The sequence below is a fragment of the Pezoporus flaviventris genome, unplaced genomic scaffold, assembly GCF_033815535.1.
Source record: "Pezoporus flaviventris isolate CSIRO_AGI_PZ_B2104156 unplaced genomic scaffold, CSIRO_AGI_Pfla_v1 ptg000002l, whole genome shotgun sequence".
Classification (NCBI taxonomy): Eukaryota; Metazoa; Chordata; class Aves; order Psittaciformes; family Psittacidae; genus Pezoporus; species Pezoporus flaviventris.
Window position 1 is genome coordinate 42,733,236 of NW_026892550.1, and position 27,132 is coordinate 42,760,367.

The window sequence follows — 27,132 nt, forward strand, 5'->3', positions numbered from 1 at the left end:
AAATGCTGTTGAGATGGAGGTGGGACTTGACTGAAAAGGTTATGAGCAGCTTTGGAAAACTGACAACAATTCTGGAGTGACCTGGGGAAGTGTGCATCTGCTGCAGGCGAGGTTAGTTAGGTCATGTATGTGTTGTGCTTAGTGTCAGTGTTTCAGCTGTTGTAGTCTCCATGCTATAGCAAATGAAAAGAATGCAGAAAGATTGACGTTAGTCAAGTGGAGATATTTTGCATCAGAGCAAAGATGAGTGCTATCAATTTTACTGTTTGTTTTCTGGAGTATGTGGTACTTGTAGTGGTTGGCAAAGCGATCAACAATGCCAGTTGAACGTTCAGCTTAAATTCCAGTTATTATTTTGGCTTGTGGCTTTCTAGATGGGGCCCAGTTTGAGGATGAGTAGTGGGGCTTTTTGTGTTGTCAGTACAAGTTCTCTTTCAAGTACAGGCTGTCAAGTCCTCAGACAGTTCCTGTTGTTGAAGTCAAAGCTTATGCCCTAGGACTTCAGCAAGTAGTTCTGAGGCTTTATTCCTGTTTCTGTACATTAAACCTCCCTTATGAGGGAGATGGTGACTGAGCATACATATTGAGACAGACAGATAAAAATCCAGAGACATAATGTAGTTACTAAAAGTCTTCAGGTTTGGTGTTGGCATTATTGTGCTTACTCCCTCACGAAGCTATGAGGTCAAGATCATTTGAGTGTATTTTATATACTGTTTTCTTGCCAACCAGGGTTATAAGTGAGAACACTAAATCGAAGACATCTGATGATGTGTGCTTCTGGCTGCTCATGCGCTAATCTCACAGGTGCAGTTGCACCTGGATGACCCTTGAGGAGCATCGACTACCAGTAGTTTTACTGTTGGTATTTCTGCAGTCTCATTTTACTGACAGCATGCCACAAAAGCAGGTTGTTCCCCTCCTTCCCTGTGGCCATGGACTTGGCATGAAGATCTGGCTTAGCAGATAATTCTGCAATGTGGTTGTCAGCCATTTGGGTTGTGTTTGAATTGGCTGCATGTGAAATTGCAGTGCTTATTTGGTAAGGGTCTGCGATCAGGCATTACTGTATTGCCATAAACGAGCCTGCTGTCCTTTGACCCTTTGATTGGAAGGATGTTGGCTTTTGTGTTAGTCATGTCTGCAGACAGGAATATGCTTACACTGTTCATCAGCAAGGTAACTCTATCATTGAACAGTCTCCTTTCAGTTGCCTGGTAGTTTCCCTATGTCTTCATCCATATATTTTGTCCTTTCTTACATTCTGATGATGAATATTTTGGAGTAGAGGAGTATGCTTTTTGTTTACCCTGTATTCCAATTTTCTTTGAAACTGAGTGCTGGAGACTAACTTGTTTTTCATGCTATCGGTACGACTGACAGAATTAAATACACTTTTTATGCACAAAATAGAAGTCTGTCTTATGCTCTGGCACTGAGTCCCTCCAAACAGATTTTATGAGCTATAAAAGCTACATATTGGTTAGCTGAAATTAAGTGGAGTAAACTTGACAAAAATGTGTTATGGGAGCAATTCTTAAGTCATAAAAAAATTGATCTAATATTATTTTTAGTCTCATTTAACTGCTATCTGAGATGACCACTGTCATAAGTTATTTGGCAAACTGTCTGCTCTTTCTCATCACAGCCTACTTTTATGTTGTCTAGCTGAAAGCCATAAAATTAATTCTGGTCACTCACATGTGAAATTCAGTGTTGCAGAACAGTCATCTTTCAGGCTGCATACTCTAAATCCTAGAAATAGTCTTTGTATAGATTCTTAATTTTTGATCTGCACAGTTAATAAGATTGTTTTTTCTGATGTGGTTTTGTGTGCACAAGTGTTTTCTCCATTTTGCATATAACACAAAATATTTGCTCTGCTTTTCAGTGTATGTTCAGCTAATATAAACCAGGAAACAAATGCCTAGAAAAGAAAGTAAAGAAAGTAAGATCTGTAGACAGGAACTTCATTTTAATCTGTTGATACTGAAGTGGCCCTGTTCAATATATGCTTGAGGATTTTTAAAGAGTGGAAATGAAAAATAAATTTAAAAGGGAGGGGGGATGACTTTGTTTTAAACACTAAACCAAACCATTTAAGGGAATCTGGGCTTTAGGAGCTGATATAATTCTTTATGATCTTGTTTACTAATCATTTATTGATAACACTGTTTCATGCATGTAAAATAAAAGGACATATTGCCCATTGCTGAGTTGTCATTGTTCTGCTGAAGTGAAGGGAACCAGCTGAGGATCTGACAAGCGTTTGCTTTCTACAAGCTCTGAAGTCTCTCCTTCCTTAGCATAGCACTGAAAAAAATATTTCTGTCCCCTCCTATTTAAGTGTATTGTCAGCATTTTGTTCACCATTCAAACCTGTACAGGTATTATAGGATTAAATGTACATTTAGGTGATGTTAATTAATTATACAGTGATTCCCTTTACTTTCTTTTCTCTGAGATCAGCCTCTTTTCCCATATGCAAATGGAAGGTTATTTCTGCGCTTCCAGCACTAATTTTCTTTCCTTATCTTCTTGCAACCTTTGGTGTCTACCAGTTTCTACCATTTATTCTTCTCATGGGCTGGTCTGTTTGAGCATCACATAGACTGATCAGCTCTTTTTTTAATTGTTTTCCATGGGATTTCTCTAGGTCCCCCTTTTTCCTCCTCCTGGGAGAATGTCTGCATTCTGGCCATTTGTTACCTTATTGGTAGTGTCAGCAGGACAGAAGAAACTTTCTTTTCTATAATGGATTTGCTGTCTAGACAGTGTAAAAACTGTCTAAAGGAGTAGGCTACAGAAAGCATGACAGAAGTCCAGCCAGTAGGTGGCCATACCATGACTTTTGTTGGCTTTTAAAAATGATTCTTTTGGATATACTTTGTCCTGTAGTTACTTATTCCTAAGTTTACACTCTTTAATATGACAATCTTCAACTTAGTGTACTGAAAACATATTTAGTGAAAGAATGAGAAAGGTCCTGTGAGCATAGCCCTCTTTTTTATCCCCTTCTTTTCTCCTAGATCTCAATCTCATATTCAGCCTGTCAGAAAAGATACGTTACAGATTTGGTACTCTCTTGCCTCCCACATCTTCAAGGCATATAAATCCTTTCAGCTCTATCACCTCTGTGATGTTGTTGACATACAACACCCTTGATTAATCCACTGTGAAAATTCCTGCTTCTTCCTTCATTTCCTCCTGTTTGAACTGCTATAATTCACAGCTCTTTGGCATTTAACTACTGCAATACTCTGTAGGATTAGTACTTCTTGCAGTACGCTGTGATAACCTGATGTGTTTTGGACAGTGACTGCTGCAAATTCTAAAATCTGTGATGACTTGGTCTCTTAACTGTGTCAGAAAACTTGAATTTGTTACAGGTTTTCACCTTCTAAAACAGCTTTGATGATCTTGAGGGTCTTTTCCACCTAAATGATTCTATGATTCAGTCATAACAGTTAATTGTTTCCCTGACCTCAAGTGTAGTGCCGTTCAACATCAGCTCTGTCTGCTACTGTAAACTTTTAATTCACTTTTAATTCCAGATTCTTCCCTCTTCAGATCAAAGGTTCCACGGTGAGTGATTAAAAAAGGACCCATTTAATGTGGGTGGAAATTGAATGGATGTGAAGGACTTTTACAGGGAGAAAGATCATATTTTTATAATGCAGAAATTGATGCCACTTTGTTCTGCTGCCTGAGAGGTGATTAAAGTAGTTGAAGGTGAACCCAATTAGACTCTCAAATTTGTATTACTTTGAACTACAGCATTTTTATTCAAATTTGTTACTCATTATGCCTTTGCATGTGCTGTTCAGTGTCTGAGCACTGCATAATTTACCAGAAATAAAACAAGTTGGTGGGTTAAACTTCTAACAATACCCTTGAATTTCACACCTGTAATTAATCACTCATGCTCAATTGCAGACATAAATGTTAGCGTACGTAACCGTGTGCAGGCACAGGGAGACAGAACATTTCAGTATTGTCACCCATATTATATTTCAGGCATGAGAAATAAACTGCAATACTTTTCTTATAAGGGCCAAATGGCAGAGTACCAAGAGCACACTAGACTTATGGTTTATTATTTTTTATGATAGAAATAACAAAGTACAAGGCTGGTGAAATACGTGTGTTGTAGATTTGATTTATATACAGCTGTAGAGAATTTTTAGGGCCAAATCTTTGTTCTGCTGAAGTTGAGTGTGAGTTCTGCTTTTGACTTACCCAGAACAAGTGGTTGGACTGGGGTCAGGAGTGACTGCACGTTGCACCCTCTGCTGAAGCCATGGGATGCAAGCTGCAAGGGTGTGAAAGGGGCATGAAGGGCTCTGTAAACTCAGGGCTCCCCTGGAGGAGCTTTCTATTTGCAGCCGCAGCAACTCTGCTATAATGGCCCTCAGTGCTATGAGAAGACATTTTTTTCTTGGGGGAGGAATGCATTGGAGTATGTGGTCCAATTACAGTCACAATGATACCTCTTCTGAAAGACAGCAAATCTTAAGCATCCCATGCAGAAGTGGAGAAGTCCACAGGGTGCTTAAAAATAAACAAATAGTAAACCACAACAAGCAAAAAAATAATTGAAATAACATGTGCATCTTTTGGGCTAGCTGTCATTTTTAAATTCTGACTGAAGTAACTGGTCTAGAGTAACATTTAGCTTTATAATTTGCCTTGGCACTTTTTACATGGTTTCCCTTTCCCCACTTCTATGATTTTCAGACTTTCCAAGGCATGTTTCATTCATTTGGTTTTAATTCAGTCCCAGTTCAGTATCTTCGTGCCAAAACAATTCCTCTGTGGGCAAAAAAGCGAGTGTGCGATGAAAGCACTGACTGCTCTCTAAGTCCATGTTTGTACTACTAGGAGAAGCAGACAAAGGGTGTTCTGGGGCACTAAGGCCATATGACCAGGCACAGCTTGGGTCTCTGCAGCTAAATTAATTTACATCCCAAAACAGGATGACCTCATCCAAACTTACTGCTAGCAATAGTCCCTGGCCTGTCCTGCTTGGTCTTTTTTGAAACCATGCCTAAAACCATGCCAGATGTTTATCTTTATGGGCAGTCATGTGCAGACCTCTACCTTTGCCCTGTCTGTGGTAGATGCCTGTGAGTCTCACTTTAACAGACCATGTGTAGGCAATGGCTGGCACAGGCCTCCTCTTTGAACTCCCAGCTGTACTAACTCTTGGGCTTTGCGACAATAAGGTTTCCAAAGCTCTCTTAAGGCATTGTACTTCAGTACTTTGTGCAAGTAGGCTGATGGAAAAAACACAGGATTTATCATCAAAAAGTGAGTAGAAAATTAAACCAGCTGAGAAGGAGAAAGCCTTTAAGTATCTCCAAATTACAGAACTAAAAATACTGTCTCTCTTAATGTATGCATGTTTTTATAAATTATTTTCTTCCAGGTTGTTTGCAAGTGTAAGTGAAAGCTTTCATCATAGAACATGCCAGAGAAGAGCCAAACTCAGCACATAATGTTTTGTTATCAGAGATCTTAGAGCAATAAAAGTGAGGGCACAATATACAAAACTGTTCTGTTTATCAAGTACGTATTTAACCAATCCACCTCTCAGCCAAAGAGCAAGAGTTTCACACTCAAGCATCCTGCTGACTTGACTTTTGGTGGCTGGTGAAGCAGCACTGCTGTGTTGCAGTGCTAATGCAGCTGGGCAGCATTTTATTCCTTGGCCCTGCTGTGGGTGTAGGGATCAGCAGGAGGTCTTTGCCACAACCCTGGCTGCTCAGGGCTGTGTTACCTTTGATTTCAAAACTCTAAGGATGGAGACCCCAGCCCCTCTGGGCAGGGAGCCTTTTCTAGTGCTGAATCATCTTCACAGTAAATACTGCCTTAGGTCTAGCTGGTACCTCGGCAGCTTAAGCTTGTGATTACTGTTTCCTCATCTGCTGCCCTGCAGACAGACAGTCCCTGAGAACAGAGCCTAGTGTTGTCTTTTTGATAATCTCCTCTAGGGCACAGGAGGGCACTTATCAAATCCCCCACTCCAAGCCTTCTCCACCATGAACAAGCCCACATCTCAGCCTTGCCTCATGCAGGGCCACATGTATATGGTATTGGCAAAATATACTGCTACGGTAAACATTTATTAAACTATCTAAGAGGTATGTTGATTTCTGTTTCCCCCCATGTCTTGTAAAAAGGAAAATATTTCTGTTAGAAAAAAATCTTTGGGTAAGTTCTGTATTAAAATTTATAATCACCTGATGGTTTTAAACTGTTGGGGTTTTGTACTTTCTAGACTAGTCAGTGCTTTAATCATTCATTCAGTTAAAGAGCATAACCTCGTACTGTTTGTGTAACGCTGTATGAGTCCTTCAAAACTCAGCTGAAGGAAGGCAATACAGCATCTTGAAAGTTACTCTGAGTTTTCATGTCTTGTTTGGGATTTACAGCAGAATTCACGCTGCTTTATAGATGTACTTAATATAGCTGAAAAGGTGTTAGGCTTGTTTGTCAGTCAGCAGATACAGCTACATGCAAGTCTATGCTTGCAAGGTAATTAAGTCTCTCACAGGGACTTGCTGTAGTCTGCATCTCTTGCTTTGTTCTGTGCATACATGCAATGGTCACGTTTAGCTGTGTTGATAGAACTCAGGTTCCTTGGAGAGATGACTGGAGATTAAAACACCCCCTCCGGTCCTTAACTTGTATGAATCACTGTGCCACCAAGCCCTCTTTCAAATGGAAACTAAGTTAAGCTCTGGGGAGTCTTTTAGAAAGAATAAAAAAGGTAAGAATGTCCCTTTTCTGACCTAAGTGTGTCATGGTTTTTGTAAGAAGTACCTCCATGGGTAAAAATAATGTGAAGGGAAAGTAGCTTAAGGTATGGCCTCCTGATACGGTTTAATATGTGAGGCTTTTCCAGTCACAGGAAGTTCACTTGACAGATAATTATTGACAGATAAACGAATCATGTTACAGACAGGTCTAATCGATCTTGTGTGCTTGTTGCAATAAATATGCTGTCAGTAGCTGAGTCATCATTTTGCAAACTGCAGACAGACAGCTGAGGTAGCAGTGTGTTTGCATTTCTTTTGCTTTTACAACACAAGCGGGTAACTTTAAAACAAAGTATCTGTGATTTTTTGAATGAATGAGTAATGGTTTCACTGTCTTAATTTTTTATCTCCTTTTAACCTGCAGGTCAAGGCAACAGATGCAGATGCCAACCAGTTTGGTGAAATTGAGTATTTCCTTTATGATGGATTTCATTATTACGAGAAATCCAAAGCCTTCCAGATTGACCCACGTACTGGTCAGATCTGTGTTTCTCAAGACATTGACAGAGAAGGAGATCCAACCACTTACGATCTCTTAGTAAAAGCTACAGATGGGGTAAGTTTAACCTTTCCACACTGCCAGACTTGTGAATGCATTTGCAAATTTGGATGGACTGTATACTTCTAAATGAGAATGTAATGAGTATGTGAAAGTTGCATGAATTCGAATAAAATTTCTTATCATTGCAGAGGGCAGAAAGTGATACTTAGTGAACCATAAATTTTTATCAACCCAAATTGAGAAAATTGGCTGTGAAATCCACATTTGCTCCTAAAGAAGTTGTTGAAAACCATTTCTAGGCTGTGTGGATTTTTCTCCTCTTCTCAGGACTGGTGGGCTCCAGGTAATCTCTGCCCTCTGCTTTCAAGATGACTGCAGCAGTAATAAACCAGTGTCTTGTCCTAGAGCTGCGTGGCTGCCAGTGATTTTCTTGGATAAATTCCTTGTCCTTTGTAGCTAGCTTGTGCCATTGCTGCTGCTGTGGCTGAGTGCAGCCTACCTGCAATGGCGTGTCTGAGTTTTCCCACTTTACAAGATCTGATGCTTGGAAGTAGGTATTCATGATACAGACCTGTCTCTAATCTTTACAGTAGAAGTAAGTCTATGTGACCATTTTGGAATTTCTCTAATTTGTGATTTTTGTCTTCAAAATTCCTTTCTGGGCAAAATTTTGTAGCATACAGCTGAGTACAGATACCCAAGCCTTGAAGAGTAAAACACTATTACAGTGTATGGCAGCAGAAAATTACGTATTCTGCTGTACTTGATCCCTTCATTTTTTCTCTCACTCACATGTTTTGAAGCTGTATTAGCATAAAGAACATGTACATGTATCTGGAATATCCAGATTAGTCTTATTAGTAAAGGCTGTGTGAGAGCTGGACAACAGCAGTCAAATTCTGACAAGTTTCTAAGATATCTGGTCTGGGACAGAAAATTATTTTGAAAATGTGAAAGAAAATAGGTTCACACGAAGAAAGCTTGATGCAGTTTTTGGTTAAATTATTGCTCTTGAGATAAATCTTATGTCAAAAATTAAAGGAAAACAGCCAATGCATATTAAATCCTATATGCATTAAATACTATAGGCTATTTATTTTATAAACTGATCTGTCATTTATCTTCATTTAGAGACCTTGTGTTTTCAGAAGCTCAATAATAGGAATAGGGGTTCAATTTTCTATTGCCTTGTCTGTGACAGGCAGGACTTGATCTTTTATTGGAAGTCAGCACTTTATAGATCCCATTGATTTCTTTCTAAAAATTTGCTTATCTGACACTTAAATACCAAAGCACCTAAAAATTTAGTATTAGCTTTCCAAAATTTTCAGTATATCTGAATTTTTGTAGAGCCACTTTCCACCTTTAGTAGGTATTTTAGTAAGATATTTTACCTCCTGGCATTCCACTGCTGATTTTGATGGATCAAAGAAGTTAGGTGAGGGGTTCAAAGTAGATTGTATGTTCAGGGGAGAAACGTGTATGGAAAAGACAGAGGAAGAGTTGAAGGGTCACTGTTGACAAAGCAGGGAGGAGAGATGGAAAGGAAACAAAATAACAAAGTTAATTAGAAATGAGGAGGAAAAGGAAGTATTTTGCAGTTGGTGCTCAGTTTCTCTTACGGCAAAACTATTAGTTTCCTCCACCTGTTCATGCCTACTCCATTACATGGTTTTGGAACTTGTCGGTCATGTCTTTTATGTATTGTGTAGAAAATGTAATGGGAGAACTAAAATTGCACACAAGAGCCCATGGAGAGGCAAGATTCTGTTAAACTGGTGTTAAATAAACATCCCGTTGAGAACTTTTGGGAGCACCGATTAAGTGGAACACAACTGATGATAATATTAGCATTAGCCTTTTCAGTTGGCAGCACCAGTTTTAGTCCCAGTCACTTACTTCACATGCATATTTGTTATTCCTCCTTGAAACGCTTTTATATGAAAATAAATTACGAGGCTAGGTTTATAGAAGGGTGTTTGCACTGAATCCCACAGCTTCTGCATCTAGCCTTCTTCCTGGGTCTCTGAACGGTGGCAGACTGAGAGCTGTTCCAGTAGTGAGGTGACCCTTTAGTGATCCACATGCCACCTCAGCCTGGGACACCCAACATTCAGACTGCACCCTTGTGCACTTGTGACAGATCAGAAGGAGTTTCAGTTGGCATTTGGGGAGTTTTTGAATTTACAGTCTGCCAAAAATTTCTTGTAAAGATGTTAATGTTGTAAGTTTTTTTTTTCTTTCTCTGGAAAAAGCCAGTTAGAAGAAGGTATGTTGCTTGGGGAACCTCCACACGCAGTTGAGAGGTTTAGATCAGATGTACCGTGAAATAAAGACCTGTGAAAGGAAAATATGGAAAACCAGGGATTGCAGTAAAAGTATTTGCATGTTTTGAAAGCATTATAGAGGAAAAAATCAGTACTTCTTTTGTTCTTCACTATGTGAAAATTAGGTCTTGTATGTTCCAATTCCTCTGTTTGGCTTCTTTTGTTTCCCTTCACAACATGACTGAAATGGACACTCCATTGTATGTTCTTCCCTATTTGCTTGGCGGTCTCCTAACTATGACATACATAAATTCATGCTTCCTATCATGCTTGTTTTATATATTCCTGTCTTAGTGAGGCTTAATGTGAATTCATTTTCATACTGTAAACATTTTTTTTTTAACAACACACATTTATGCTGCTGGATGGCAGCAAGTTTTATTGCTTTGTATCCTGCATAATTCAATCATCTTGTTTATTCATTTGCATTTTTTATGATGCCCATCACCTCTCTTTTTCTTCCAACCAAATAAACAGTATACTGCAGCTGTTAATCTGTCATAATCTAGAGAAATTTAATTGGAATAATGCTAATATATATTCTGTCTAGCAGCATCTATACTATACTACCTGCTTACAGACAACACTTGTCTGGCCTTCAAAGCCAAAATCTGAGTTGCATAATCTTGATGCTGGTGAACAGTGAGGGGTGTTCAGGAGAGTCCCACCTTGCATCTGTGAGCTGGCACACACAGGTTTTCTTCAAAGGCTGGGCAAAATTAGATGACCTAAGCCTATGAGAGCTTCTACCAGTTATGGACCAATGCCAGCAACAAACACCTCTGTACATAGCGCAGTACATGTGCCAGTGTACCAACTGTTTTCATCAGTGGGGCAAGAAGTTCCGAAAACTGCAGAGCACAGTCAGGGTATTCTTCCCATCTTAATATTGAATTTGATTCATGTGAGAGAATACACCGCTGCTTCAGGAAAGAACGTTCTGTCTCCATAATAAAATTTGGTCTGTCTTCTGAGAGATTTGATTCCCCCAGATACTTAATCAATTTCTGAAGACTTTGCAGTCTTTACATAACACATAGGTCCCTCAGGGATCAGTGTTGGGACTGGTCTTGTTTAACATCTTTGTCGCTGACATGGACAGTGGGATTGAGTGCGCCCTCAGCAAGTTTGCCGATGACACCAAGCTGTGTGGTTCGGTTGATACCCTGGAGGGAAGGAATGCCATCCAGAGGGACCTTGACACACTTGTGAGGTGGGCTGATGCCAACCTTATGAAGTTTAACCATGACAAGTGCAAGGTCCTACACCTGGGTTGGAGCAATCCCAGGCACAGCTGCAGGTTGGGCAAAGAAGAGATTCAGAGCAGCCCTGCGGAGAAGGACTTGAGGGTGTTGGTTGATGAGAAAATGAACATGAGCCGGCTTCAGTGTGCGCTCGCAGCCCAGAAAGCCAACCGTATCCTGAGCTGCATCAAAAGGAGCGTGAGCAGCAGGTCGAAGGAGGTGATCCTGCCCCTCTACTCTGCTCTTGTGAGACCTCACCTGGAGTATTGTGTGCAGTTCTGGTGTCCTCAACATAAAAAGGACATGGAACTGTTGGAACAAGTCCAGAGGAGGGCCATGAGGATGATCAGGGGGCTGGAGCACCTCCCATATGAAGACAGGCTGAGAAAGTTGGGGCTGTTCAGCCTGGAGAAGAGAAGGCTGCGAGGAGACCTCATAGCAGCCTTCCAGTATCGAAGAGGGCCTATAGGGATGCTGAGGAGGGACTCTTCATTAGGGACTGTAGTGATATGATGAGGGGTAATGGGTTCAAACTTAAACAGGGAAAGTTTAGATTGCATATATGGAAGAAGTTCTTTCCTGTAAGAATGATGAGGCACTGGAATGGGTTGCCCAGGGAAGTTATGAATGCTCCATCCCTGTTGGTGTTCAAGGCCAGGTTGGACAGAGCCTTGGGTGGCACGGCTTAGTGTGAGGTGTCCCTACCCATGGCACGAGGGTTGGAACTTGATCTTAAGGCCCTTTCCAACCCTAACTGTTCTATGATTCTATAGGATAAATACAATTTGGCTGGTGAATGGTAGGTGGGGTTGGGTTGGTTTGGTTTGTTTTTTTGATGTCTGTGTAGCATAATGAAACTTGGCAGAAGCAGTTTAACACAAATTCTGATGAGCTCTTGCAGATTGGTTTCATGCTGTTCCAACCATCCTTTTAGATGCTTTTTGCTTTTGACCTCACTTCTTCCTTTTCCCTGCTGCCTTAAAAATTCCGTGGAGCCACAGAGCATCCTCTGACAGTTAACAAAGCACTCCCCCACTCTCACCCCTTAGCTCCTGTGCAGGTTTTCCTTCCTATGGAAATCATGGTATTGGGTAAGGGACTTGCAATGAAGTGGGGTTGATGTCTTGGCCATGAGCCTGCTATGTCTTCACATCTCCATATCAACACAGGGTTCAGGATTTTATGGCTGTTTCAGTAGTTCTGAGACTGAAGGTAGCCCTGGTCCCCAGGCATGTGTCCTGGCTGCTGGATGCCTCTGCAGCAGTGTGAGCTCTGGAAGCATGCCTTATTTTCTTCATAAGAAAACCCAAGTGTGCCGGGAGGATCTGGACCTGATCTCCTAGTTTGCAGTTGAAGCACAGACATGTGATGCACAGGATCTTGATTTTCTACATACTTGAGCCTTCATGGGCATGTTACTGCCACCCAGCAGATATAATATTACAACATGGAATAGAAAAAACAAAACAGAACAAAGCAAAAATCCCAATGGAAATGTGGAAGAGAATGCTGATAGTATTTTTAACCCCAGAGTAAGTCTGAACCTGTGGACATAAGAACAAAATCCTCAAAAATACTTTTTGGGAAGATTGTCGCCTCTATAGAGCAAGTCTAAAGGAGTAGCATCCATCTGAATCATTGGATAGTTTCCTGAAGGTCAGGTTTGAAAATAATTGGTATGAATAATTAGACTGAAGAAATATGCAGCCTAGTTATTTTTCTCGTATCATAACTCCTGTGACTGCAAAATTAAGTTTGGGCGAGCTCAGCATGACCTGTTATGTATAGCCACCAACATCTGATCTGTGTCAGCGGTTTCTGTAAGTGACTAATTGGCATGAGTACAGCATGCTCAGTGTGACTTTGAAGAGCACAGGATTCTTCCTCCATCTGTATCTTAATGTACTGCATACAGCACATGCAGGCTATATATACGTGTGCAGTTTTGTGCCTCCATTGTACATGTCAGTGCCCCACTACATTAGCTGTGCCACAACAGAGCAGATTTCTTGTAAAAATGTTGGTAGTTATGGCTATAAAATAACCTTGGAAATATCAGACCCTCGAAACTGATGGAGGGAGTCCACAGGGAGTGCGAGGTAGTGCCTCTGAGAAGTAAATTGTTGTTTCAGTGCTTTGCCATGGCCAATTGTGATTTTGCTGTGGCATAGTTTGAGAAGCCAACTTGCAGTTGCTCCTTGTTTCTCTGGTTTCACTGCAGAGCAAAGGTAAGTATTGCCCTGTGGCTGCCCAGGTGGTATTTTAGTGCGCTCTTGGTGGGCATATCAACTGTGTGGAGAGCAGCTCAGTGGTTGGGCTGGGATTGGAAAGAAGTATGGTGCTGAAGCTGTGACCAAGGCTTCACTGTTTTCCCAGCTCTTTGTGTAGGGAAAAGAAACAAGAGCAGGGAAGTTGAGCCAGGCCCCCTAGAAAGCATGGTGAGATCTCTTTCCCTGTAAAATCAAAAATGTGCTGGAAATAATTTTATGGAATCAGTTATGAATTTTACATTAACAAACTGGTTGCAGCTATGTGCTTTAGTCGAATTTGGTATTTGTTTTGTCTCTGTGTACACAAAATGAATGTGGGTATATAGACAAGCACATGTGCATATATAGAGAAATATATATGCGCACACTTATGTATAAGCAAATAAACATATATGTATAGGCACACACATTGCATGAGCAGTACTGCTTGAACCTCTCAGGGTGGTAAATTGAGGCTGGCTCTTGCAGGCAGGAGCCTGACAGATCAGCTTTTGACTGTTCTACACTCTCTGTGTTCCTAACCAGCAGTTGAAAAAGCCTCAAATTTGCTGTCATGATGCTCATGCTTTTAAGTCAGACTCAAAGATAAAAGTTATTCCCACTTTACTGGAGCAACACAATCACCTGAGGGGCATGTGTTTCTGGGGCAGAAAGCCCTGACTTTTATCTGTGAAAGAATAAGTGATGTGTAGGTGACTACAGTAAAAACAAGTGAGGTTAGACTAGTAAGGGTTTTAACCTGTGTGCTGCTCATTAGTATTAACAAAAATAACTTTGTGTTCAGGCCTCGCCAATATAAGAATTTGAATTTAGTGTAGTCTATCAGCCCACTGGAGTTGTTCTGAGCATTTAGCTTGCCTAAATGTAGTATTTTGGGGTATTATAAATACCAGAAGTTGCTTTTAATTGACATTTTCATTGCTCAGTATTGCAGCATGTTCTGTTCCTAATGATGGGCTGAAAACAGATGTGCAGCATCTTATTGTGTACACTTTTAAAATTGACCTTGTGTTTTTGGTTTTATCTCTTCTGATTTATCCAACAGGGTGGGCTGAGTGCCCAGGCTTTTGTTCGCATTGAGATAGAAGATATTAATGATAATCATCCTGTTTTTGAACAAGCTGTCTATGTGACGAGCATCAGCAGTCACACAAAGCCAGGAACAGAGATCATCAACGTTGTTGCTACAGACAGAGATTCGGGAATATATGGTGCTGTCATGTACGAACTGGTCCCGGGAGAATTTTCTTCTTTTTTCACAGTAGATGCATCCACAGGTATCGTATGAGTCTATGTTTCACAAAGGCTATAAATATACAGCATGTAGCTTTTCCTTGCTGATGCTTTTTTTATTTGGAGTCAGGTCATACAGTTGAAACTTATATCCTAATCGAAAATAATTCTAGAGGAAGTTGGAGGATTTAGGTTTAAAATAAAACCTTTGCATTCACTGAAACAAATAGGAGAATGGGAAACATAGTACATGCCATTACAACACAGAACAAGCAGTATACCACTTACCCTCTATTTTCAGCCTTAAATATATTCAAAATTGTAAGAAATAATAAAAACTTTATTTTTTTGTAATAACATTTGAATTCCTGAAATGTTTAGGTCTTACTCTTGAGGAGCAATGAAAGACCCTTCAAAATGCTTTCATTTCATCTCTCTCTTTCTGTCATAATCTTCTTTCCTCACACTGTGCTAGAATAAGTCCCCATTCTGCTCAGTCATAATGTCCAGCTGCCTCCCTGCTTGACTCAGTGATTAGCTTTGTAAATATCTTTTTCTGTGTTTTGCTTCATGATGTGGCTCTTTGTTCTTCTGGTTTCTGGAGAGATTCAATGAAGGAGTGATGAAGAGAGCAAGAAAACAACTATGGTAAAAGCAAACCTGGTTGAATGGTTTTGAAGATGGGTGAATCTCACAGATTGAATTATTTTTCCCAAGGCCATAAAGCAGCCCCTGTAGTCTGCTTTCTAACTTTAAGATACTTATCAAGATCAGCTAGAAAGAACAAGAGCAGTGTATTTATAAATGTCCACCACACCTTTCAGAGAGAGGGTATCTAAACTGCGGCTACCATTTTACTTGAGAGCCAGCCTTTCCATATGAATGTATCCTAATCAGTGGTTTTGTTTTGTGATGGTCATGGTACAGAGGATTATTTTATATGTTATAAGAATATTTAGGGCTGTCGTATGTGTGTATGTATTAGCTGTTTGGCATACAAAATGTTGGAAGGCTCTATTCTTTCAAAATGGTGTCTATTTTCACTTTCTTACATGATCTCCAAAATATTCTGATGAACAGAAGAAACTAATCTTCTTAGGAAGTCGGTCTGCTTGTCTTGGCTATTTCAGAAGTTACTTAACAGAGGACTTTTAACTGCTTGTCAAATCAGATTCTCGGGGGCATAACTAATGCCAAAAATACATAGGTCAATCAATAATTAGGGAGCTGGATCTCCACAGGCCTTTAACTGGTCATTTTAAAACTGCCCCAGCAGACTTGTCAGAGAGAGCCTGTATAGATCATGCTGGCAGTGCTGGCTTTGCAGCAGTCCTCTCTTTTGAAAGGCTTCTTCCTCAGATTGTGACCTTATGGCCTTTTTTTCTAGTTTTGGCACTTTGTATAGGAAAAAATGTCATGCTCAATCATGAAGACCATATACGTTTATAAGTTGCTATTATCTGTGGATCAGTCATGGTATTTTATCAAAGGCAGGCCAAATTCAGGGTGAAGTTGCTTGAGGTCATTATTGCTGACATTTCATGATGAGAAGAACATTTAGGTCAGAGACTATTCCCGACATCATAGTGCTTTGAATCTGATTGCACTTAATCAGATCTCCGGGGTAATTCATGAGGTCAGACTGTGTCTATTATTTTTAACTTATTAATATTAATGGTGTGTGGAGGTTTTTTTTCTGAAGAATACACTGTTTCCTTTTATATTCTTCCACATCTACCTACAACAGTGCTTAGGCTCAGTCATTGGCGAGCAGAAAGATTTTTAAACTCTTAAAAAAATACACGTTATAAACATTAAAATTGCCTATTTGTCACACAGAAGTTCTGCCATCTTTGTGGGTTAAACAGCTGCGAAACCAGTTCAGTATTCATAGTGAGGTGAAGCAGGTGCCTTGCTGCTACGGGACAGAGATTTTGAGCTCTTCCTCCTTACTTCATGCTAGGACAGTGACATTTCCCAGTTCTTGTTGTGCTAAGGCTGTCTTCATATTCTCTGATATATGGCTTGATTTAAAGGTGTCTCCAGTCTGAAGGTTATGTAAGGAACTTTATCTAATTATGTGGGCTGCGTTTTGTGAACACAGGACAATGGACAAGAATGACAAGCAACAGGAATTCTTCAGGGCATGGATCCCCAAACCCATAAGCCAAATAAGATCATATTACAGCTTTTGTCTTTGGTTTTCTGATCTTGTGGACGTGCAGTTTGTTACTGATGTGTTCTACGGGGGGGGTTATTTGCATTATGATGTATTGTGGTTTATCAGCTTTTTCATTATTACAGAACCTGAAAGGATATGATGGTGTTGGAGTCTTCCATGAACTTGCCTTACTGCTAAGTTTTATTTTTTAAACAATTAATTTTTCTCACTGATAGAGCATTTAGAAATGAGCAATGAAATCCAGTGCATTAGACTTTTTTGACTTATGTTCACTATAGCACTTAGCATTATATATAGAAGTGGACAGAGACATTTTCAGTATTATGAGATATGGATCAGTCAGTAGCTAACTGTTTGTCACATTACACTATGATACATTAAAGTCATATGCAAGATGATGATGTAGTCCATGGCATATGTAATTCCTATTTTATGGCATCCAGGTTGCGGATTTGAAAACTTGTGTCACTGTAGTTTTCTTTGTGGGTGTTTTTGGAGTTCTGCACTTAGAATTCACTTTTTTGCCTCATTAACATTTTCATTTTTAAAAGAGAAATGGATAAAAAATTAAAAAACTGAACACAAATTGTTCAATGCTGTGGCTTGCTTCTGGCTGTTCTGTTAAAGCAATTGTATGGTTGTAGCAAGAAAGCTTTTAGCTTTGCATAGTGAACTGAGTTCACAGTATAGGATATATCAGCTGGTCAAGCACTGAATGTACAGAGTATATGAGTGGTACTTTTGATACAGAAATATTATGAGGTCAAGCCACATTCAAACTCCTTGAAGGGGCTGCATGATTTGTTTCAAGCCCTGTGATCTGGATGTTGTATATCAATAAATTCAATGGGAGTGGGAAGGAAGAGCCTTTCATAAAGCAAATAGATATTCCATTTAAAAGTTTTTTGAATTCTAAACAAGTCTTTATTAACAATATTTGTTTGCTATTTTAGCTTTCATATCGTGCATTTATTATTTTTATATGCCCTTGTACAAATAAATAACATTTGTTGTATTTTCCTTTGAGAAAAAAAATGAAATGAAGTATTTTTAATTTGATTAATGATAGAATGTCCACAAGAAAAAACACTCAAAGAACTGTGTAACTAGAAAAATGTATGGATAGGAAACTAAACCAGTTCCTCTGCTAGTTCGTGACTCTTGCTATCGTTTGTTTCTAGTGTTTGTGTAAACAACATCTTGGCTTCGTTATATTTCCTTTTGTAGATATCTGATCCATGCATGATCTATGAACAGCACTCATGAATTGATTAGAACAGGGCAAGTTGAAGAGCTCTTCTGGCTAAGAAACTGTTTGAGCTATGTTTGTTTATTTTCCTGTTGTTACCTAAAAAGCTATCTGAAAGACAGCTTTTTATAACTATTTATAGTTATAGCTCAGCAGGTAATTCAAAATGTAAGTCACAGGATACAATCACAAGTGTTGCAGAAAACCTATGCAGTGCTAACTTTAAGAATTTGAGATTAACAGCTGAATTTATAAACTTTTACTATGTTACAGGCATTAATATTTTCCTTCACTCAAAGGCACATAATTAATTTTTACATTGATCTTACTGAAGGCCTTCATGAGAGCTGGATAAAAAAAATTGTTATCATCTTATTGTAGCCCTGGTTCAAGGAAGCTCTTTTACCTCCACAAAACTAATAGTAGTCTTTGAAAATTACTTTAGGCCAGGGTGACTTCATGTGTCAGTCTTCAGGTAAATGGTCTGTTTCATATTCTTAGAGCAAGTCCCCTAGCTAGCCACTGTGTGCAGAGAAACTTCCTCTGAAGGCTAAGTAAAAGGCAGCAGCTATTGGTTTATGTTTGTTTGAAGGTGTTGATGATTTAAACCTTGTATGAAAAGGATGTGGAGAAGGTAGCATTTACGTAGTGTGTGTTACAGCAGTATAAGCATTTAATTTAGCTTCTCTGTTTCTTTTGACTATGTAAGATATTTAGGCTTGTGTTTCTGTGTATCCTATCTAAATTAAATGCTATACCCTTCCTCCTTTGTATTTTAATGAGAATGTTCCTGTTGAGTGTGGTGGGTTGACTGTGGCTGGACACCAGGTGCCCACCAAAGATGCTCTGTCACTCTTCTCAGCTGGCCAGGGGAGAAAAATTATAATGAAAGGCTCATAGGTCGGGATGAGGACAGAGAGAGATCATTCACCTTCACGGACAAACAGACTCAACTTGGGGAAATTGATTTAGTTTATTACCAATTAAATCAGAGTAGGATCATGAGAAATAAAACTAGATCTAAAAAACGCCTTCTTCCCACCCCTCCCTTCTTTCCAGGCTTAGCTTAGAATCATAGAAAGGTTATGGTTGGAAAGGACCTTAAGATCATCTTGTTCCAACCCCCCTGCCATGGGCAGGGACACCTCACATTAGACCATGTCACCCAAGACTCTGTCCAACCTGGCTTTGAATGCTGGCAGGGATGGAGCATTTACCACTTCTTTGGGCAACCTGATCCAGTGCCTCACCACCCTCACAGTAAAGAACTTCTTCCTTATATCTAATCTAAACTTCCCCTGGTTTAGTTTATATCCATTACCCCTTGACTTACTGCTTGGCCTTGGCCAGCATCAGGTCTGTCTTGGAGCTGTCTGGCATTGGCTGTACTGCATAAGGGGGAAGTTTCTGGCAACTTCTCATAGAAGCCAGTCCCCTACTACCAAAACCTTTATACACAAACCCAATAAAGTGAGGAATTTGGAGATCCTTCTGTTGACTTGAAGATACTTGGATCAACCTTTTGTCATAATACATCTGTTACTTATTTATACCAAAAAATACATACTGAGTACAACAGACACGCCTTGTTACAAGAGCTGCTTTAGCAAGAGGATTTTTAATGCTAATACTTTAGCATTAAAAATTTATTTTTGACACAGAAGTACAGCTTTTTCTACAAAATGAACATCCCCCTGAGGAAACTTTAACTTGCTAAAAAATAATTTATTGCCTTTAGGATGCATTCTGATTTCTTTTTAACTAAATAGCATATGGTATCATGCAACTAAAATGTCCTGTAAAAGATACAGAGCAGTCTAGGAGCTTAGTCCATTGGAGAAAAACAAAGGGAGGGATATATCTGATGGACATACAAATTTAAGAATGTAAGAATTATTAACTTAATTAGCCAAACCACAGATTTAAGTCCAGCATCTCATCTTTAACAGTGTCTGACAATGGATACAAAAAGACAGATTAAGTGTAGAGCTTGTGCAGAACAGTCCTTCCATTGATACATTTTTCTTGCTTTGGCAGCGTGAAGTTTAGTGCTGTACTGCTTCCATTACTGTACTGTGGCACCATATGTAAATGTGGTTTAATGTCAAACTGACTTAAAATAAACTTTTGGGTTCAGAGCACCAGAATAGATTCATTCTAGTTAAAGATGTTGACAAGTTTTGTTGTATTGAAGAAAATGGAAATGTTGTTTAACAGTCATATCTTAGGATATTTTCCATGCATGATAAAGTTTTGTCTTTTTTTTTAGTACAGTGCAGGTTGAAAACAAAAGCTGAAATACCAAGATTTCTTCTTGGAAAAAAAAATCCAAACTTTGCTTAATTCCAAACTTTGCTTAATTCCATGTATTATAGAACGTAATATATAGCAGATTGTAATGTGCATCAAAGTAAAATGGGGATGCATCTTTTCTAAAGAAAACAAGGCAATTTTTATGATGATTTATGATGTTCTTGTATAGTATCGTAGGAAAAAATAGTTTATTTTTAAACTATTTTTGACATTTTCATACAGCATGTACTACATTTGCTAAACATATGAAGAGGTTTGCATAAATAACATTTAAATTTAGGAATGTTTTATTTTTTAATGTTTTGAGGCCACTTTTTAAAAAAAATACAGTTTCTTCAGTTACTGTATTTCTGATCTTTCATATGGAATGGGTAGCATATTCAGAATGCTACAAATCAGAGGAATATGTCTGAGGCGTTGTTTTCGCTCACTAAGTTTTCACCTTTGAAGGATTTTGTTTGAGTTAAGTCACAAAGGAAAAATTAGTGGCCTTAGCTGAGTAATTTGTGGGCATTTACCCTCACTGAGATCTCATCTAATGAAAAACCTAACATAAAGAATACAGGAAATGGTATATTCTCCTTGAAGCACACAAAATTTTGTGTATTAAGTGCTGGAGTGCAGATTTTGGCCTTGAAAGTAAGTTGTGCAGTTGAACAGCACAATAAAAACACCCATAGTGCCAGCTCTTAATGTATGCATCTCTTTTTTCTTTTATGAATAAAATCCAATAGAATTGACCACCAACAAAGAGAAGAATTCCTACAGGCTATGTGCCAAAAACTCAACCACGCGATAGTGTGGTGACATGTGTACTTGAGTTTCATTGTACAAGATATAATGCAAATTATTTACAAAAATACTCTAGCCCACCCCCTTTTCTTATAGTTAAGTCAATGCCAGATCTCAGAAACACAAGCACACACCAGATGAGACAGAGACTGAACTCCTTTGGCATTGCACAGATGATGTGGGCTGCTAACAAGAAAAATGGAAAAAAGCAAAAAAAAAAAAAAAAATGCCCAAACCTCCCCTTTTGGAGGAGACAAGTAATGTGAGATTTGTACAGTAAAGTTCAGGCAATCAACACTTTCCTGGGATAGAGACTATACGAGTCTTAAATGCAGATGTATTTAATGTACTTCATGTTCTCAGTTAACATAAAGAAAAGAAAGCGGCAGGTCACACAAAGAGAGCAGACAGCCTTGGCAAAATGCCTTCATACTGTTGGACTGTTAAAATGAATGTAGTAGGGAGTGGCAGAAAATCAATTCACGAGGATTAAGATGAGCATGTGTTTTGTGATGCTCTTAATATGAGAACAGCAAATGTATCTTACTGGTCTTATATTAGGCTTCATTCTGTATCTGTGCTGGAAACGTGCATCATTTGGTACCGTGTCTTCAAAGAAATAGCATTTCCAGTTACATTGGCAGTCGAGTTGTGCACTGAGCTATTTTTGGATCTGCAGGCTGTCAGCTTGATTGAAAAGGTCCTTGGTTAAAAAGATGTTTTAGGAAAACTTCAATAAGCTAAGCAAGCAAAGGTGACCTAGTGGGATGCTGTGGCAGTGTAGACTGTATTATGAAAGCTCTGCCTTTGTCTTTGAAAATACAGCAGTTCAGCTGACCAGAGTCCTGCCCAGTTATTGGTGCATGCTTTGATTTTTGGTTGGGGATTTTTTAAAACTCATGTTTTATGTGGAAGCATTCTCTTTGTATGCAGTCAGACAACAAACATGCTCTGCATTACTATTATGTTATTTGGTTATATGCTGCTTTACTGACAAATTAGCATTTTGGCTGGTGTCGGTTTTTTTTTGTTAGGGAATAATTATTTAAACATGTAATAGTTAATATAGAGAAAGCTACATCAAAGTAATACTTGTTTTTCTATATTAAGTTTTAATTTTGATGTCCTATGGTGAGCCATAAAAACTCCGTTGTATTATTAACATTAACATTCTACTAAGCAAAACCCCCACCAAACCCTAGTCCTGTCCTGTGAGTTTTGTGGTAGGCTGAAATAATGAGACAACAGTGGATTATTATGACAATCAGTTGGTTCAGTATCTCCAGGTTTCTTTAAATATGTACTATGGAAAATTAGTTTTTGGGAAGCTGTTAGATTTGACAGTATTCTGAAGGATATGTAGCAAATACGAATTCATTCAGAGTCTGAGGCGGTTTTATGTTGAAATTAAAAATGGGAGGAAGTGGATCAAACAAAATATTTAATTTGACTTGAATGTTAAAAATATAGGAAATGAAGCAATAGATTTACAAAGTAAGCTAGAAACTGAAATCCCTCAGTTTAACAATTGCTGTGGTGACCAGAAGGACCCAGTTGAGTTCATAAAAGGGTCTGGGTTGGAAGGGACCTTAAAGACCACCTAGTCCCAATCCCTCTGCCAAAGGCAAGCAGGTTGCTCAAAGCTCCATCCAACATAGTCTTGGGTAATGGGTATAAGCTAAACCAGGGGAAGTTTAGATTAGATATGAGGAAGAAGTTCTTTACTGTAAGGGTGGTGAGGCACTGGAATGGGTTTTCCAAAAAAATGGTAAATGCTCCATCCCTGGCAGTGTTCAAGGCCAGGTTGAACAGTGTCTTGAGTGACGTGGTTTCGTGGGAGGTGTCCCTGCCCATGGCAGGGGGGTTGGAACTTGATGATCTTAAGGTTGTTTCCAACCCTAACTATTCTATGATTCTATGATAATACAAAATCATTCAACATGAGAGGCTGATGCTCAGGTGGATATTCTGCTTGTGAATAACGGAGTTGCCTTAATTAGAAATTAATGTTTTGTGTGTTGATGAATATTTATTTGCTCACAAAAGTTATTTCTAACCTGTAGTATTTAAAATAACAAAAAATGCTCTAAAAGTAGAGAGCCGCAGTGTTAAAACTGTACATTAGCTTACAGATCCAGATACTGGTTTCTTATATTGCAGATTACCAACCTGGTCAGATTTGGATGAAGTACTCTTGAATAGACTTTCATACGCTAAGTAAAATCTTGCTCTTAAACACAGTATCTTTATATAGTATTGATTATAGGCACTAAGCTATTTTATTTATAATTCCTTTTCTAAGAGGAAAACTGTGGGTTTAGCAGAGAAATCTGCTAGCAAGGGGCCATTATCAAAAGCATCCCCGGTGCAAGGTATAAGGCTTCTGTAAAATACAAATGTAGAAAAGAGATCGATACCAGTTGAATCATTAAATTACTAGAAAAACGTTCAAATGCCAAATACTTTTGGACTTGAAATGGTCTTATTCACTGAAATGCAACACAGTGTTTATTCCATCAAAATTAAGTTTTTAAAGCTTTTTGTTATGAGCTGAAGCTCTGTGTATTACAGCAGGTAGACTATAAATAACAATGTAATTCCTCATTAATTCTTTCCTTTCCCCTGACAGTTATTAAACCAGCTCTTCAAACAGTGCATTTGGCAGAGTGTTGTTATGGTTACCATCAAGAATGCAGCTTCACTTAAAAAGGTGCATTTTAAATACAGGTAGATAGCTAAAACAGGAACCTAAATGGCAACCTAAGATTAGAGCATAGACAATGAGTCGGATAAAGTTCAATGGAAATGTCAAGTAGAAACACTGTTGTTCTTCCCTAGAACAATGCTGGTTTTAATGTTCATGCAAGGTCTATACCTCCTAACTGCATGCAGCTCTCAGACATATAGTATTAAACAGCAGGTCCAGCTGCCAGCTTTGACGGTGAATTGGGGTGATGAACTGTGCATACTTTTTGCCATCTGCTCACTGTCTGAGCTGTGTCAGGTCACGTCAGCTGACCCATCATAGAATATTTGGTGAAGAAACACTGATGTTATTTAAAGTTGTTAGGGCGTTCAGTTTCGTGGTCTTAGGGGACACTGTTGATAGTTGCTGATTTTGTTCTTCTTGCTGTGTTCTAAAGTGCCTTCTTATTTCATGAACAATGAGAAAATACTGGAAGCTTTTTAAGCAAGAACACATTTCTATGCAATCCAGTGTCCTGAAGTTAGTATGTCCTGATTTTTATCTTTGCCTCTGCAGTGCTTGACTAATGGAAAACATTTTGTTTACCTACAAATAGCTATAAATGTAGGTCTGGTTTTTGCTTTGGTTCCATGAGGACCCTATGGAAAAACAGGTTTTCAAATTGGTCAGCTAGAGGCTATGTGCAGAAATCCTATTGGGATAACCAGTATTATGTCTGCTGTACAAAAAGTGCTTATGCTGAGTGAACCTACTTTGGTGGTAGAGGCTGTTGTAATGTTAAGACTGAACACGATCATGAAGATGATCAGATACATATTTTAAGAGAATCATTAGATGTGTACCCCTGTCTCCTGTCTTTAACTGTTGAGAAACAGCCCTTGGCAGCTGACTCACCTGTGGAGTAGGGTGCATCTCCACAAAAATAAGAACAACAAATCCCATCAGAATTACCAGGAGATGGCAGGTGCTGCAGAATCCTGTCTTTCACTAATGTGTTTGCATGTTCTGCACAAGCACTGGCTTCTTTTATCTTTCATTGTTAGTAGGCACAAAGTGGAGAGCAAGAACTTCTTGGAAGTTAGTACTGTAGCAGGTAATAGTGACTGAGAGAGCATGAAGGAGATCAAAGATTTGACAGTCATGATTTTGCCTTTTATTAGTACTAGCTCTCACCGTACATTGAATCCCTGAAACCACTGTAACGATTTATGCTAGCCAGTGAGCCCAGATTGTTCTGCAGCAAAACATCTGTAAATTCCAGTGTGGCTGTGCTGAGCTAACCTGCCCTGGAGCAAGGCCTGCAGTGGCAGTTTCAGCAAGCATTGCAGATCCTATCTAAAATGTGTATGTAAATCATGATGGGCAGTCTCTGTGTCATGTTTTTGATTTGTAAAGGTTGGAATCTGCAGTTAGTTATACCCATGCAGATCTAGTCAAGAAAATGAGGTTGCCAAGGTGCAAGTGAGGCTGGATGTTAATGCTTCATCTGGTATGTAATTATATGATTGTTCACCTGTGACGCACAATTGATTCCAGCTCTCTCTTGTGCACAATGAGAAATTACTTGAAATTACATTTTCAAGGCACTGCAGTAACATAAACAATAGATTTTGAAAAAGGGAATTAAATGTTATTAAAGGCAGCAGATAAGATTGCCCATATATATATATGGGGAGCCAAGCTATAAGAAAGAAAGTGGCATTTTTCACACAGTGCCTTCTTAAAGTGGAACCACATTTGTGTCTGTTTGGTCTCCTGCTGAGAGCTTTGGTCTTGGTAAAATGTTCTTCACAGAGGAGCCATCTCATTATTCCCTTTATGTTGTCAGCATTTCTAGAAACTGTTGTATGAACTGTTATATTTGTAATAGAAGAATATATTCTGTACCACAGCGATCTAATTGTCATTTAAGTTTCCTGAAGCCACAGATTGCAGGCTGCAAATGACCATGGTAATAACAATAATAAACACCGTATTTTCTTAATTACAGAACAGGAAAGAAAAAAAACCTGTGACTCGTCTTCAGCCTGTTATTTAGCAAGACATACCTTGAGTTTTCACACACCAAGTGTGTGACTTACACAGTTAGTTCCTGCCACATGCTTCTTGCAGTTAGCCCTCTGTTCCTGCCTTTGCAATGTAGTCCTGGGGAACTCCTACACTGTACATTAGCAGATCAAATATGCCTAGCCAGCCTGCTCCGAGGTATGCTGGCAGCTGCTTTGCACCCAAGCAGTCATGGCTGTTCATTTTAGTCATAGTCTCACATTGTTACCTAACCACATAGAAAGTAGGATCCCAGATGCTGCTTAGTTCTACAGCTTCTTTCCCGTCATATAGTGCCATAATAGAGCCTAATGTGTCATGTTCCTCAACATACAGTAGAGCTGTCTCAATGTCTGTATGGGTTATATATTGCCAGATGCAAAGCTAATGCCCAGTCCTACAAATGTTGGAAGAAACAGAATATATATAATTAAAAGTCAAACTGGGTTATAAACTTTCCTGCATACTACAGTTTTGAGGCTGGAAAGAACTATATGGAAGACAGATACTTTTTACTGTCATCTACCACTGTTCTTAGGGCATCCCTGGTCCCGCAGGAGAGGGCTAAGTTGGTGAGATGTGCTTGACTATTGCCTTTCCTCCCTAGGACACAGAAAAAAAAATGAATCTTTTACCAGTATTTTTCCCTGTCTCCTCTCTGTAGCTGATCTGGCATGGACTGTGCTGTAATCTGTCTAGATGAGCAGAGAAGGAATTTTGATTCTGAAATATGTCTGTTCCACCAGGTCACCATTCCTGGAATGGAGCACTATTTGCTCCCCTCTTTGCTAAGGGATATTCTGAAGTTAGTTACTGCTTTGAGAGTAAGAATTTCAACATGATAATTTTCTGTAGGAGATTTCCCACTCTTCACATCTTGAAGTATCCAAAATGGGAATGAGATATTTTTTGCCTTGTTAATAGAAAAATACCCAATTAGTCAAGTTACTAAAAAACAGTCCATTTGATTGGTTTCACTTGATTTGACAGCAACGGTGTTTAAAATCCACGTTTATATGTTTAACCTCTGGAAAAGAAAAGGCAAAACCCCTTTTTCCTTCAAGCTACAGTTGCTCAGATTACCTCAGGAAATGCGAAAGTATATATCTAACTAAATGTAAAACCCAATCATCAAAAGACAAAAAATAAAATATTTAAAAAAGGCCAAAATAAGGTTGAGTCTTGGAAGTGCATCTGTTATTGGAATAGGAGCTGGATCAGCAATGAATTCTGAATCCATCTGTAGCTCTGTTGGTTTTTTACTGTGGTTTGTCATACTGGAATGTGACATTTGTTGGTAGTGGAAAGTATTCTTCCTTCATCCTGAAGCCCCTTTGAATGCATTTTAAGCATGTCAAGACACAGTTTGTTATCATAATGTCCTGGCAGTGTAATTGGAAAGTATACCACATGCGTATTTGAGTATTTATAAGGATTTTATATATT

General features: G+C 39.0%; 1 protein-coding gene across 3 annotated transcripts in view; it reads left to right on the forward strand.

The window, feature by feature from the left end:
* The window catches only part of DCHS2 (dachsous cadherin-related 2), a 112,371-nt gene that overhangs the window by 37,861 nt on the left and 47,378 nt on the right, over window positions 1–27,132 (forward strand). For all 3 annotated transcript variants that reach the window (XM_061476177.1, XM_061476184.1, XM_061476170.1), the window contains exons 2-3: window positions 7,186–7,377; window positions 14,210–14,441. In XM_061476177.1, the coding sequence (XP_061332161.1) occupies window positions 7,186–7,377; window positions 14,210–14,441 (424 nt within the window). The remainder of the gene's footprint in view (window positions 1–7,185; window positions 7,378–14,209; window positions 14,442–27,132) is intronic.